Below are 14,616 nucleotides of genomic sequence, written 5' to 3'. Positions count from 1 at the left end.
GGATTGCAGGGTGGCTAATGTAACCCCACTTTTCAAAAAAGGAGAGAGAGAAACCAGGGAATTATAGATTGATTAGTCTGATATCGGTGGTGGGGAAAATGCTAGAGTCGGTTATCAAAGATGTGATAACAGCACATTTGGAAAGAGGTGAAATCATTGGACAAAGTCAGCATGGATTTGTGAAAGGAAAATCATATCCGATGAATCTTAGAGAATTTTTTGAAGATGTAACTAGTAGAGTGGATAGGGGAGAGCCAGTGGATGTGGTATATTTAGATTTTCTAAAGGCTTTTGACAAGGTCCCACACAGGAGATTAGTGTGCAAACTTAAAGCACACGGTATTGGGGGCATGGTATTGATGTGGATAGAGAATTGGTCGGCAGACAGGAAGCAAAGAGTGGGAGTAAACGGGATCTTTTCAGAATGGCAGGCAGTGACTAGTGGGGTACTACAATGCTCAGTGCTGGGACCCCAGTTGTTTACAATATATATTAATGACTTAGATGAGGGAATTAAATGCAGCATCTCCAAGTTTGCTGATGACACAAAGCTGGGCGGTAGTGTTAGCCGTGAGGAGGATGCTAAGAGGATGAAGGGTGACTTGGATAGGTTAGGTGAGTGGGCAAATTCATGGCAGATGCAATTTAATGTGGATAAATGTGAGGTTATCCACTTTGGTTGCAAGAACAGGAAAACAGATTATTATCTGAACGGTGGCCAATTAGGAAAAGGGGAGATGCAACGAGACTTCGGTGTCATTGTACACCAGTCATTGAAGGTGGGCAGGTGGTGAAAAAGGCAAATGGTATGTTGGCATTCATAGCAACAGGATTTGAGTACAGGAGCAGGGAGGTTCTACTGCAGTTGTACAAGGCCTTGGTGAGACCACACCTAGAATATTGTGTGCAGTTTTGGTCCCCTAACCTCAGGAAAGACATTCTTGACATAGTGGGATTACAGAGAAGGTTCACCAGATTGATTCCTGGGATGGCAGGACTTTCATATGAAGAAAGACTGGATCGACTAGGCCTATACTCACTGGAATTTAGAAGATTGAGGGGGGATCTTATTGAAACGTATAAAATTCTAAAGGGATTGGACAGGCTAGATGCAGGAAGATTGTTTCCGATGTTGGGGAAGTCCAGAACGAGGGGTCACAGTTTAAGGATAAAGGGGAAGCCTTTTAGGACCAAGATGAGGAAAAACTTCTTCACACAGAGAGTGGTGAATCTGTGAAATTCTCTGCCACCGCAAACAGTTGAGGCTGGTTCATTGGTTATATTTTAGAGGAAGTTAGATATGGCCCTTGTGGCTAAACGGATCATGGGGTATGGAGAGAAAGCAGGTACATGGTTCTGAGTTGGCTGATCAGCCATGATCATACTGAATGGTGGTGCAGGCTCAAAGGGCCGAATGGCCTACTCCTGCACCTATTTTCTATGTTTCTATGACTTCAGGAGGGCACGGAGCGACCACTCTCCTTTGGACATCGATGGCTCCTCAGTAGAGATTGTTAAGAGCACCAAATTTCTTGGTGTTCACCAGATGGAGAATCTCACCTGATCCCTCAACACCAGCTCCATAGCAAAGAAAGCCCAGCAGCGTTTCTACTTTCTGCGAAGACTGAGGGAAGTCCATCTCCCCCCCCCCCCCCCATCCCCATCACATTATACAGAGGTTGTACTGAGAACATACTGAGAAGCTGCATTACTGCCTGATACGGAAATTGCACCGTACTGGATTGCAAGACCCTACAGCAGTTAGTGAGGTCAGCTGAGAAGATCATCGGGGTCTCTCTTCCCACCATTACCGACATTTACACTACACACTGCATCCGCAAAGCAAACAGCATTATGAAGGACCCCACGCACCCCTCATGCAAACACTTCTCCCTCCTGCCATCTGGGAAAAGGCACTGAAGCATTTGGGCTCTCACGACCAAACTACATTAACAGTTTCTTCCCCCAAGCCATCAGACTCCTCAATACCCAGAGCCTGGACTGACACCAACTTACTGCCCTCTATTGTGCCTGTTGTCTTGTTTACTTTTTATTATAATGCCTGAACTGTTTTGTGCACTTTATGCAGTCCTGGGTAGGTCTGTAGTCTAGTGTAGTTTTTCTTTGTGCTGTTTTTATGTAGTTCAGTCTAGTTTTTGTACTGTTTCATGTAGCACCATGGTCCTGAAAAATGTTCTCTCGTTTTTACTGTGTATTGTACCAGCAGTTATGGTCAAAATGACAATAAAAGGTGACTTCACTTGACTTGACTCTCAAGTTGGGATCTCTACTCATTGATTAAAGAAACTTTCCTGAATACATTGACAAACTCTTTCCCATCCAGTTCTTTCGCTTTATGTGAGTCCCAGTCAATTTGTGTATAGTTAAAATCATCTGCTATCACAGCTTTATATTTCTTGTAGCAATCTGAGATCTCTTTACAAATTTGCTCCCCTGGATCGTGGAGATACTAGGAGGCCAACCTTTTTTTATTCCACATTTCCACCCGGATAACCTCATTAGATGAGCCCTCCAGTCTGAGCACTGCCATGACATTTTCCCTGACTAGTAGTGCAATTTCTTCCCCTTTGATATCCCCTCCTCAATCGTGTTGAAAACCCTCCCTCCTGTAATCAAGTCTCATTAATGGCTACATCATAATTCCACGTTCAGGTCCATGTTCCAAGTTCACCTGCCTAACTGTGTAGGGTAATGTAACTGGGGGAAATGTACATAATTCACAACCACTGACACTGAATGGTGATGTTGTTACATAAAGATCTTTAGCACGCTTTTGTGTGTAGGTTTTAGAGTTCCATAAAACGTGGTAACAGGTTTCATTAAACATAAAACGCCTCACTTTGTTTTATTTGCAAAAACCTACATTGGTGACCCTGATGCTCTAAGACGATTCCAAAGTTATTGAACATGTTGGTCAATGCAGTGGCTTTGAAACTGCCAGAATTTTGGGAGCAAAATGTCGTCGCTGAGTTTGTTCATTCTGCGAGAAATCTCCGTGGATGATATGTAGTCGCATTGCTCACCAATTCCGCGGCTGCGAGAATGGTGATTCTGCTTGAACACCCGCCTGAACAAGATAAATGCTGATTGCTGTAAACTATAGGTGTCTGAGTGCTCCAAACAGTTGCTCTCTTTACCCAGTCTGGGTGATTCCAGGCCTTTGGAGCTAATGGACCACAAACTGTCTCTCCTGGGAAACCGCTAACCTTGTTTTATTTTTAACGAACTCTTCATGCAGCAAATGCCTTATCAAATTTGCAATGTCCAGATAAGACCGTGTCAAATCTGCCTCCACCACAGTCACCAGCAGCCCATTCCACATAATCACCACACTCTGCATAAGAAACTTCCCTGACATCTCCTCTGTACCTACTTCCAAGCACCTTAAAACCGTGCCCTCTTGTGTTAGCCATTTCAGCCCTGGTAAAAAGCTTTTGACTATCTACACGACCTATGCCTCTTATCAATGCCTCTAAATTGGATTTTAGCTTCCTGAATGTTGCCCATGCTTCCTTATCTTCTTGACTAAACTCACCACTTCTCTCAAATTCCAAGGTTCCCTTGTCCATTTTCTCTCTCCTTACTTGAACGTACCAGTCCTGGTTTCTGTGCAGTTGGTCTTTAAACATTCTCCACATTGAAGATGTGGATTTGCCCATAAACAGCTGTTCCCAATTAACTCTCCCTATGATGCACCTTCAATAACTCTAGGAGACTGGAAGTGAACAATAGGCTTTTATTAACAGCGAAAAGGGAGCACAACATGTCGAAAACTGAGGGTGCAGCAGTGCCCCAATCGCCTTTATACAGGGGTCTGTGGGAGGAGCCACAGGAGTAGTCAGCAGAGGGGCGTGTCCAGACAGGTATGCATAGCTTACCACACCCCAGTTCCTACCTAATCCTTTTGTACTTATCCTGCTCCAATTTAATACACTCCTATAAGGTCCATATGGAAATCTTTCTATCTTAAAACTTAAGGAGCTGTGGTCACCTTTCCCTAATTGTTCTCCCACTGAAAGTTCAATCACCTGGCCAGGCTCATTTCCCTACACCAGGTTCAGTATGGCTGCTTTTCTTGTTGGACTATATACAAATTGATTTAAGAAACCCTCCTGGATGCACCATATTAACTCTACCCCATCTAAGCCTTTCGCATTAAGAAAGTCTCAGTCTACATTAGGGATGTCAAAGTCACCCAAGACAACAACTCTGTTATTTTTACACCTTTCCCCCAACTACCTGTATATCTGTTGCCCAATGCCCAGTGGCTGTTGGAGAGAGTGATTGTACCTTTCTTATTTTTAAATTCTACCCATATACACCAGTAGACCGGTGCCCTCTGAGTGCAAGTGTGATATTGCACCCCCCCCCCCATTAATAGTGCATCTCATTACCACCAAGGACCATCCCCACCACTTTACCTCCTTCCCTCTCTTTTTCAAAAAACCTTGAAACCCTGGAACATTAGCATCCAGTCCTGACAACTCCACCCTCCCCCCCCCCCCCCCCCCACAATCAGGACTTTGTTATGGCCAAAACATGGAGTCATAGAGCACTACAGCACAGAAACAGGCCCCATAGCTCATCTTAGTCTATGCCAGTCTGCTCTTCAGCATAGTCCTCCCTCGCAAACCAGGGAACTCTTATAACCATCACCAAGTCAGAAGGAGTGCAATATTTTTAGTCAAGTCACCAACATGCTGTCAAGGGTAACTAGTGATGGAACTGAATGCTAGTCTCAGTGGTGATGCAACATCCTGCAAAACGAATAAAAATATTTCAAGTAATTATACTTACAGCTGTCACCAGCTTGATACCGCACAACTGCAACTCACTGACATTTTCCACAAAAAATGGTGTAATCCCCATAGAAGAAACCTAAACAAGTGAAAAAAGTGAACTAAGTACAAAATTTCAGGAGACATGCACAATGATCATTAAGAAGATAGAGCATTACAACAAAGTACAGGCCCTCAATGTTGTGCAACTTTTTAGCCTGCTCTAATACCAATCAAACCCTTCTCTCCAACATAGCCCTCCATTTTTCTCTCCATACTTGGGAGTTTCACGAATGCAATCTAATTGAAAGAAACATTTTTGAGAAGCTGTATAGGATTAATGCTGAGATAATGTCTTCTCTTGTGAGTCAGAAATAGGTGGAATGTTCTCTGAATGAGTAGGGATGAAATTAAACTTGGGATGAGGAAGAATGTCTTTTCAGAATCAGTTTTATTATTACTGACCTATTTCATGAAATTCATTGTTTTGCAGCAGCAATACAGTGCAAGACACACAATTACTATAATTTACAAAAAAAAATAAACAGCTGAAAAGATGAATAAGGAGTTTGTGTTCATGAAACGTAAGTACATGTTTGTCTTCTTCACAAATCTGATGGTAGACAAAAAGAAGCTGTTCTTAGAGTATGTGTCTTCAGGCTCCTGTACCAGCTCAACAATGGTAATGATTCTTTACTGCTTTTGAACATGCCTTTGATGATAGGGAGGACTGTCCCCATGGAACTAGCTGAATCTACAACTCTCTACGGTATCGTGCAATCCGGTGCATTTGGGGATCCATTCTAGCCTATGATGCAAGCAGTAGGAATGCTCTTCATTCTACATTTGTAGAAATTTTGCAAGAGCGACATTTTAAATCTCCGCAAACTCCTAATTAACTGGAACTGCTGGCGTGCCTTCTTTGTGAATGCATCAATATGTTGGCTCGAGAATAGATCCTCAAAGCTGCTCAGCCTTTCCACCATTGACCCCTGAATGAGGACTGATGTGCATCTCCCAACTTCTTCCTGAACTTCACTATCAACTGCTGGGTCTTGCTGACATTGAGTGCAAGATTGTTATTGCAGCACCATTAAACCAGTGGGGAGGGAGAGTGGGAGGAGTGGGCAGTGGGGAAGGAAGGAAGGATTGTCTGTAGTGGACACGATGATTTAACCTCATGTTGAGGATTTGTATTACTAGACTAGAAAAATAGAGGGCTACAGGTAACCCTAGATAATTTCTAACGCAAGGACATGATCAGCACAGCTTTGTGGGTCGAAGGGCCTGTATTGTGCTGTAGGGTTTCTATGTTTCCAAGGCTAGTTATACCGTCACTCAAAACTACATCTAAAGGAAAGAAAGCTCTAAATTATACTAAATAATTCTTTTCTTGGGAAAGAAAATTTGTCCCAAATTAAAGTCAAAGGAAGAAAAGCCTGTAAACAAGGAGTAGCATGTCATATACACAATGATGGCTCAGTTAACAGTTACCTGAAGGATTGTGGTATCAGTGAGCAGCTGTATTTCCAGTAGTTCTGCCATGTTGGACACAATGTCACACACCCTGTTGTACAGCATGACTATTACCCTCTGTTTATGGCTGGAGTACTTTGCTCGTTTGGCTTTTGAACTGCCGCCTTCTGGAAGAAACAAAGTGATCCAGCTTACAATCAATACCAATAAGAACAAAAGAATGAATTGCAGTGAAATCCACTCAACTCTTTATCTGTTCTATCATATACAATAATGCTGTCTACACAGTAGCCTAGCATTGAGTGTAACACTTTACAGGGCCAGCAATTAGAAGATCCTGGTTTGATTCCTGCTGCTGTCTTTGAGGCATTTCTATGTTCTCCCAATGACAGCTAGGGTTTCTGAGTCTGCCCACCTTCTAAACAACATTCCAAAGTGTTAGGGTTAGTAAGTAGTGGGCATGACAGGTTGGTGCCGAAAGCATCGTGATATTTGCGGGTTTACCCCCAGCACATTTGGACTGTATTGCTCAACACACACAATTCTTTCCACTGTGTTTTAATGTCCATGAGACAAATAAAGTTAATTTTAAAAAAAATATGCTCTATGCTGTGAATTGTTATAATTTCTTCTTCATTCTCAAATCCTTTCCTTGGTCATTTAAAAGCCCAAACTCTCAGCCTTGAACATTAATGGTACTCCAAAATAGAGAACTCTAAAATGTACACAATCCTCTGGATTAGCGCTAAATAGTGATCCTTTATCCCACAACATTCTATCATTGCTTCCTCCTTTATCAGCAAAACCCTCTATTGGTCCCCACCTTAATTTAGTGAGCCACATATATAGTAAATGATTAACAAATGTCACTGCTCTGAAACATGAACTCAGTTATTTTCTCCAAAGATAACTGTACTGGAGAAATTACCTCCACCACTTTATCAGATCAGGCACTGTAGTTTGTCACCACCCTGTGAGTGAAAAGAATGCCCTCAAATCATCTTATTTCTCAACTAAAACCAATGAACTATAGCTTGAGATGTCACCATTATGGGGAAAAATGTATCACTATCCATACAAACTATGCATCTCACAATTTTGCATACTTTTACTAGGTCACTGCACAAACTCTTCTACCCCAAATATAAACAAACTCAGCCTGTCTACTATCCTTAGAGAAACTATTCCACCCAAAGCAACATTCTGATCAATTCCCATTCCAATACAATCACATCCTTCCTATAATGTGTTACCAGAACTGCAAACTATGTTCCAATCATGACGTAACCAAAGTGCTTAATGCTGTGCCATGAATGCTGTTATTTTTCTGTGCCCCAGCTACTCAAAGCCAGCATCTCTCATCTCCCCGGGGCCCTGCCATACATGGTATAAATCAGGATTAAATACCATTGGTTCTCCAACTCAGCATTTGATCAAGATCATTCTGTAACCTTCGATTAGCCATGCTATCATTTGTGCCATTTGCAAACCATAAAAACAAAAGATATTGGAGCAGAATTAAACAATTCTGCCCATCATGACTGCTCTGCCATTTGACCACAGGGACAGAGAAGTACAACACAGAAACAGGACCTTCGCCCACATCTAGTTCATGTCAAAACCATTTAAACTACCCTCCCCTATTGACCTGCACCAGGACCATAGCCCTCCATATCCCTACTATCCATGTACCTATGGAAACTTCTATTAAACTTTGAAATCGAGCTCACATGCACCACTTGCACTAGCAGCTCATCCCACACTCTCACAACCCTCTGACTGAAGAGGTTTCTCCTCGTGTTCTCCTTAAACCACACCTTTCACCCTCAACCCACGACCTCTGGTTGTAGTCCTACCCAACATCAGTGGGAATAGCCTGCTTGCATTAACCTTATCAATACCCCTCATAATTTTGGATACCTCTATCGAATCTCCTCTCAATCTTCCATGTCCTAACATATTCAATCTTCCCTTATAACTCAGGCCCTCAAGACCCAGCAACATCCTTTAAATTTTCTCTGTACTCTTTGCTGTAGGTAGGGGACCAAAACTGCACACAATACTCCAGATTAGGCCTCACCAATGTCTTGTCCATCTTCAATAGAATACCTTGCCTCCTGTACGCAATACTTTGATTTATGTGGCAATGCTTACTTTGAAACCCTATCTACCTGTGACGCCAATTTCAAAAAGTTATGGACTTGTATTCCCAGATCCCTTTGTTCTTCTACACTCCTTAGTAAGAATCTTCCCCCCCCCCCCCCCCAGTTGATTCGAATGAAGTAGAACACCATGCACTTGTGTGCATTAAATTCCAGCAGGGTTCAGATCCCACTACAAGCTATGAAAGTCTCCCTTGCTGCACACCACAAGTCACAGGCTTCCAATCAGAGAGGAAATTATCTACCACCACTGGCTTCTCCCACGAGGCCAAAGTCTAGTCCAGTTTACTACTTTATCCTGAATGCAGAACAACTGAACCTTCTTGACCAACCTCCCATGCGAGATCTTGTCAAATGCCTTGCTAAAGTCCACGTATACAACACCCACTGCCTTGCCTACCACACACGAAACCATGCTAATCAGTCCATGTCTATCCAAATAGTTACATATATCTGGTACCCAGAATATCTTCCAAAAATTTTCCCACTACTGTACTGATGTCAGGCTCACCAGCCCCTAGTTTGCTGGTGTATTTTTAGAACATTTCTTGAACAGCAGAACTATGTTGGCTATCCTCCAATCCTCTGGTACATCTCTGTTGCTGAGAATGTTTGAAATATCTCTACTAATTTAAACTAGAATTGTTGGGGTGGGGGGGGGGGAGTGGGAACCAAAAACTGAAGAGACTGGAGAAGAGGAGGTTAGCTCACAAACAGAGAAAGCTTGTAGACAGTGCGAGAGGGAGGATAGGCAGGTGATAGAGAAGGGACACGCTCAGACCAAAGGCTTGAGATGTGTCTATTTTAACGCGAGGAGTGTTGTGAACAAAGCGGATGAGCTTGGAGCGTGGATCAGTACTTGGAGATATGATGTGGTGGTCATTACAGAGATTTGGATGGCTCAGGGACAGGATTGGTTGGAAAGTACAGCGAGAGAGGCAAAAGAGGTGGGGGCGTGGCATTGTTGATCAGAGATAGTGTCACAGCTGCAGAAAAGGTGCATGGAGGGACTGTCTACAAAGTCTCTGTGGGTGGAGATTAGGAACAGGAAGGGGACAATAACTTTACTGGGTGTTTTTTATAGGCCGCCTAATAGTAACAGGGATATTGAGGAGCAGATAGGGAAACAGATCCTGGAAAGATGTAATAACAACAGAGTTGTCATAATGGGAAATTTTAATTTCCCAAATATCGATTGGCATCTCCCTAGAGCAAGAGGTTTAAATGGGGTGGAGTTTGTTAGGTGTGTTCAGGAAGGTTTCTTGACACAGTATGTAGATAAGCCTACAAGAGGAGAGGCTGTACTTGATTTGGTATTGGGAAATGAAGCTTATAAGGCTACTAGGAAGGAGCTTAAGAAGGAAATTAGAAGAGCCAAAAGGGACCATGAGAAGGTCTTGGTGGGTAGAATTAAGGAAAACTCCAAGGCATTCTACAAGTATGTGAAGAGCAAGAGGATAAGATGTGAAAGAATAGGACCTATCAAATGTGACAGTGGGAAAGTGTGTATGGAACTGGAGGAAACAGGAGAACTTAATGAATACTTCAGTATTCACTATGGTAAAGGATCTTAGGGATTGTAGTGATGACTTGCAGCAGACTGAAAAGCTTGAACATGTAAATATAAAGAAAGAGGATATGCTGGAACATTTGGAAAGCATCAAGCTGGATATGTCGCCGGGACCGGACAAAATGTACCCCCAGGCTACTGCGGGAGGCGAGGGAGGAAATTGCTGAGCCTCTGGTGATGATCTTTGCATCATCAATGGGGACGGGAGAGGTTCCAGAGGAGGGTTGTGGATGTTGTTCCCTTATTCAAGAAAGGGAGCAGAGATAGCCCAGCAAATTATAGACCAGTGAGTCTTACTTCAGTGGTTGGTAAGTTGAGGGAGAAGATCCTGAGAGGCAGGATTTATGAACATTTGGAGAGGTACTGTATAATATGATTAGGAGTAATCAGCATGGCTTTGTACAGGGCAGGTTGTGCTTTACGAGAGAGTTTGAATTTTTTGAGGATGTGACTAAACACATTGATGAAGGAAGAGCAGTAAATGTAGTGTATAAGGATTTCAGCAAGGCATTTGATAAGGTACCCTAAGCAAGGCTTACTGAGAAAGTAAAGAGGCATGGAATCTGAGGGGACATTGCTTTGAGGATCAAGAACTGGCTTGCCCACAGAAGACAAAGAGTGGTAGTAGACAGGTCATATTCTGCATGGAGGTTGGTTACCAGTGGAGTGCCTCAGGGACACTTACTCTTCATGATTTTTATAAATGACCTGGATGAGGAAGTGGAGGGATGGGTTAGTAAGTTTACTAATGACACAAAGGTTGGAAAGTGTTGTGGATAGTGTGGAGGGCTGTTAGAGGTTACAGCAGGACATTGATAGGATGCAAAACCTGGCTGAGAAGTGGCAGATGGAGTTCAACCCAGATAAGTGCAATGTGGTTCATTTTGGTAGGTCAAATATAATGGCAGAATATACTATTAATGATAAGACTCTTGGCAGTGTGGAGGATCAGTGGGATCTTGGGGTCCATGTCCATAGGACTCTCAAAGCAGCTGTGCAGGTTGACTCTACGGTTAAGAAGGCGTATGGGTGAACTGGCCTTCATCAATCGTGGGATTGAGCTTAGTAGCCAAGAGGTAAAGTTGCAGTTCTACAGGACTCTTTCTCTTGATCAGACCCCACTTGGAGCACTGTGCTCAGTTCTGGTCACCTCTCTACAGGAATGATGTGGAAGCCATAGAAAGGGTGCAGAGGAGAGTTACAAGGATGTTGCCTGGACTGAGGAGCATGCCTTATGAGAATAGGTTGAGTGAACGCGGCCTTTTCTCCTTGGAGCGACGGAGGATGAGAGGTGACCTGATAGAGGTGTATAAGATGTTGAGAGGTGCTGATCTTGTGGATAGTCAGAGGCTTTTTCCCAGGGCTGAAATGGTTGCCACAAAAGGACACAGGTTTAAGGTGCGTGGGAGTAGGTACAGAGGAGATGTCAAGGGTAAGTTTTTTTTACTCAGAGAGTGGTGAGTGCGTGGAATGGGCTGCCAGTGACTGTGGTGGAGGTGGATACAATAGGGTCTTTTAAGAGGCTTTTAGATAGGTACTTGGAGCTTAGTAAAATAGAGGGCTACAGGTAACCCTAGTAATTTTTAAGGTAGGGACGTGTTTAGCACAATTTTGTGGGCCAAAGGGCCTGTATTGTGCTCTAGGTTTTCTATGTTTCTAGGGCTCCGGCATTTTCTGCACTTACCTCCCGTAGGGTTGGAAGGCCCTGATTTGCTTCATGGTAGCAAACACCTCCTCCCCTGTAACCTGTATAGTATCCATGAAACGCTTTACTTCACTTCAACAGAATATTAGAACTAGGAGCAGGAGTAGGCCATGTGGCCAATCAAGCCTGCTCTGCCATTCAATAAGATCATGGCTAATCTGGCCATGGACTCATCTCCACCTATCTGCCTTTCCCCTAACTCTCAATTCCCCTAGTATGCAAAAATCTATCCAACCATGTCTTAAATATATTTACTGAGGTAGCCTCTACTGCTCATTAGGCAGAGAATTCTATAGATTCACCACTCTCTGGGAAAAGCACTTCCTGCTCATCTCCATTCTAAATCTACTTCCCCAAATATTCCGGCTCTGTCCCCTAGTTCAAGTCTCACCTACCAATCAAAACAATTTTCTTATCTTCACTTTAATAGATTCTCTGTGGTCTCCCAAGTAAATATAGATGCAAAAATTGCATTTTAGAACTCCCCCACCTGTTTTAGCACCACACTTGGATTACCATTCTGGTCTTCCAGTGGACCAATTCTGTCCCTTGCAATCAAACATCTGTAGAAACCCTTAGGATTCTCTTTCACCTTATCTGCTGGAGCAAATTCCTGCTTTCTTTTGGCCTTCCTTGTTTCTTAACTGCTCTCGTGCATTTCTTATTCTCCATCAGCACCTCATTTATTCCTACTTGCCCACACTTGCTAGGACCCCTTTCTCTCATAACCAGGACCTCAGTATCTTTTGAAAACCAAGGTTCCCTCCTCTACTTGTCTTTACCTTTTATTCTGACAAGCATATACAAGCTTTGTACTCTCAAAATTTCACTTTTGGAGGCTCCCACTTTCCAAGTACACTTTTGCCCGAAAACAGCCCTTCCAAATCCACACTTGCCAGATCATTTCTGATCCCATCAAAATTGGCTTTTCTCCAATTCAGAATCTCAACCCACTGACCATATAACAATTACAGCATGGTAACAGGCCATCTTGGCCCTTCTAGTCTGTGCCAAACGCTTACTCTCACCTAGTCCCACCAACCTGCACTCAGCCCATAACCCTCCATTCCTTTCCTGTCCATATACCTATCCAATTTTACTTTTAATGACATTATTGAACCTGCCTCTACCATTTCTACTGGAAGCTCGTACCACACAGCTACCACTCACTGAGTAAACAAGTTCCCCCTCATGTTACTCTAAACTCTTGCCCTCTGTTTGAATCTCCCCTTCTCTCAATGGAAAAAGCCTCTCCACGTCAACTCTATCTAACCCCCTCATAATTTTAAATACCTCTATCAAGTCCCCCCCTCAACCTTCTATGCTCCAAAGAATAAAGACCTAACTTGTTCAACCATTCTCTGTAACTTAGGTGCTGAAACCCAGGTAACATTCTAGTAAATCTCTTCTGTACTCTCTCTAATTTGTTGACATCTTTCCTATAATTCGGTGACTAGAACTGTACACAATGCTCCAAATTTGACCTTACCAATGCCTTGTACAATTTTAACATTACATCCCAACTCCTATACTCAATGCTCTGCTTTATAAAGGGCAGCATACCAAAAGCTTTCTTCACCTGAGATGGAATCCACATGAGATTCCATCTTCAGGGAACTATGCACCATTATTCCTAGATCACTCTGTTCCACTGCATTCCTCAATGCCCTAACATTTACCATGTAAGTCCTACTTTGATTAGTCCTACCAAAATATAGCACCTCACAGTTATCAGCATTAAATTCCATCTGCCATCTTTCAGCCCACTCTTCTAAATGGCCTAAATCTCTCTGCAAGCTTTGAAAAGCTACTTCATAGAGCAGTCCTATCTTATTGCATACAGGTAGTCCCTGAGTTACGAATGTCCGACTTACAAACAACTCGTACTGATGAACCGAGGAAGGAGAACGCTGTCCGCCATTTTAAGTCATCATTGACACTGTGCTCAGTGTGTAACTTTGTATTTCGCTTGGATTTTTCTTAGCAAGATACACCCTGACCCCGCCCCCCTTTACCAGTCGGCTGGTGGCGCAGTGAGATCAGCGCTGGGCTCGAGAATGGAGATTCCCGACTTCGATCCAGTGACAGACCACTCCCAAGTGCGTTCTCCATTCACGCTGGGTTGATGTTGAGTTTGCAACTCGACCTCGTAAAAAAAAGTCACCTCCACCTCCGGTTTAAATTCCCACATGGAATATTGTGGAGGATCAAATACCCACTTGTCAGCACAGCATAGCCCCCGCTTGTCCCATTTAACCTGTCTCAGTGCGGTGGTCCTTAGGACCCGGCAAAGCTTGGGGCCTGCCACCCGCAGTGTTTCTGTTCTGTTGACGGGAAGCGATTACGATTGAAAATAAAGTGGAAATAATCAAGCGTTTGGAAAGAGGTAAAACAACATTGGTCATTGGAAAAGCATTAAGCTACAGCCGGTCAACGATTGGAACAATTTTAAAGGATAAAGTGAGAATACATTTCTTAAGTGTTTTATATGCATAGAAAGGTAAAATATATACTATATACTAAGACAAACGTTTGACTAACTGATGCTAAATAATACCGTATTGTTCCGACTGACGTACAAAACCGAATTAAATATGGACTCAGGAACGGAACTCATTTGTAACCCGAGGACTGCCTGTACTTACTTTGAAACTAATTGCACTGTGGTCATTGGATGCAAAGTGTTTCCCTACACAAACTTCTGATACCTGCTCTGTCTCATTCCCTTATAGCAGATCAAGTAACATGCGCTCTCCCATTGGAACTTCTATATACTGATGAAGGAAAATTACTTGAACACATTTGACAAACTCTATCCCATCTAGTCCTTTTATAGCATGGGATTTCTAGTCAATATGTGAAGAGTTGAAATCATATACCATATACATCTTCAACATAAACTAG

The 14,616-nt window shown here is 43.0% G+C and overlaps 1 protein-coding gene across 5 annotated transcripts in view; it reads right to left on the bottom strand.

The window, feature by feature from the left end:
- LOC132396489 (nipped-B-like protein) overlaps nt 1–14,616 on the bottom strand; it is a 531,210-nt gene that overhangs the window by 213,404 nt on the left and 303,190 nt on the right. For all 5 annotated transcript variants that reach the window (XM_059974034.1, XM_059974035.1, XM_059974036.1 and 2 more), the window contains 2 exons: nt 6,294–6,442; nt 4,819–4,899 (listed from right to left, as the gene is read on the bottom strand). In XM_059974034.1, coding sequence (XP_059830017.1) covers nt 4,819–4,899; nt 6,294–6,442 — 230 coding nt within the window. The remainder of the gene's footprint in view (nt 1–4,818; nt 4,900–6,293; nt 6,443–14,616) is intronic.

This window comes from Hypanus sabinus, chromosome 7 (genome assembly GCF_030144855.1).
Source record: "Hypanus sabinus isolate sHypSab1 chromosome 7, sHypSab1.hap1, whole genome shotgun sequence".
NCBI classification, from domain to species: Eukaryota; Metazoa; Chordata; class Chondrichthyes; order Myliobatiformes; family Dasyatidae; genus Hypanus; species Hypanus sabinus.
This window is presented reverse-complemented; position numbering and strand designations above follow the sequence as displayed.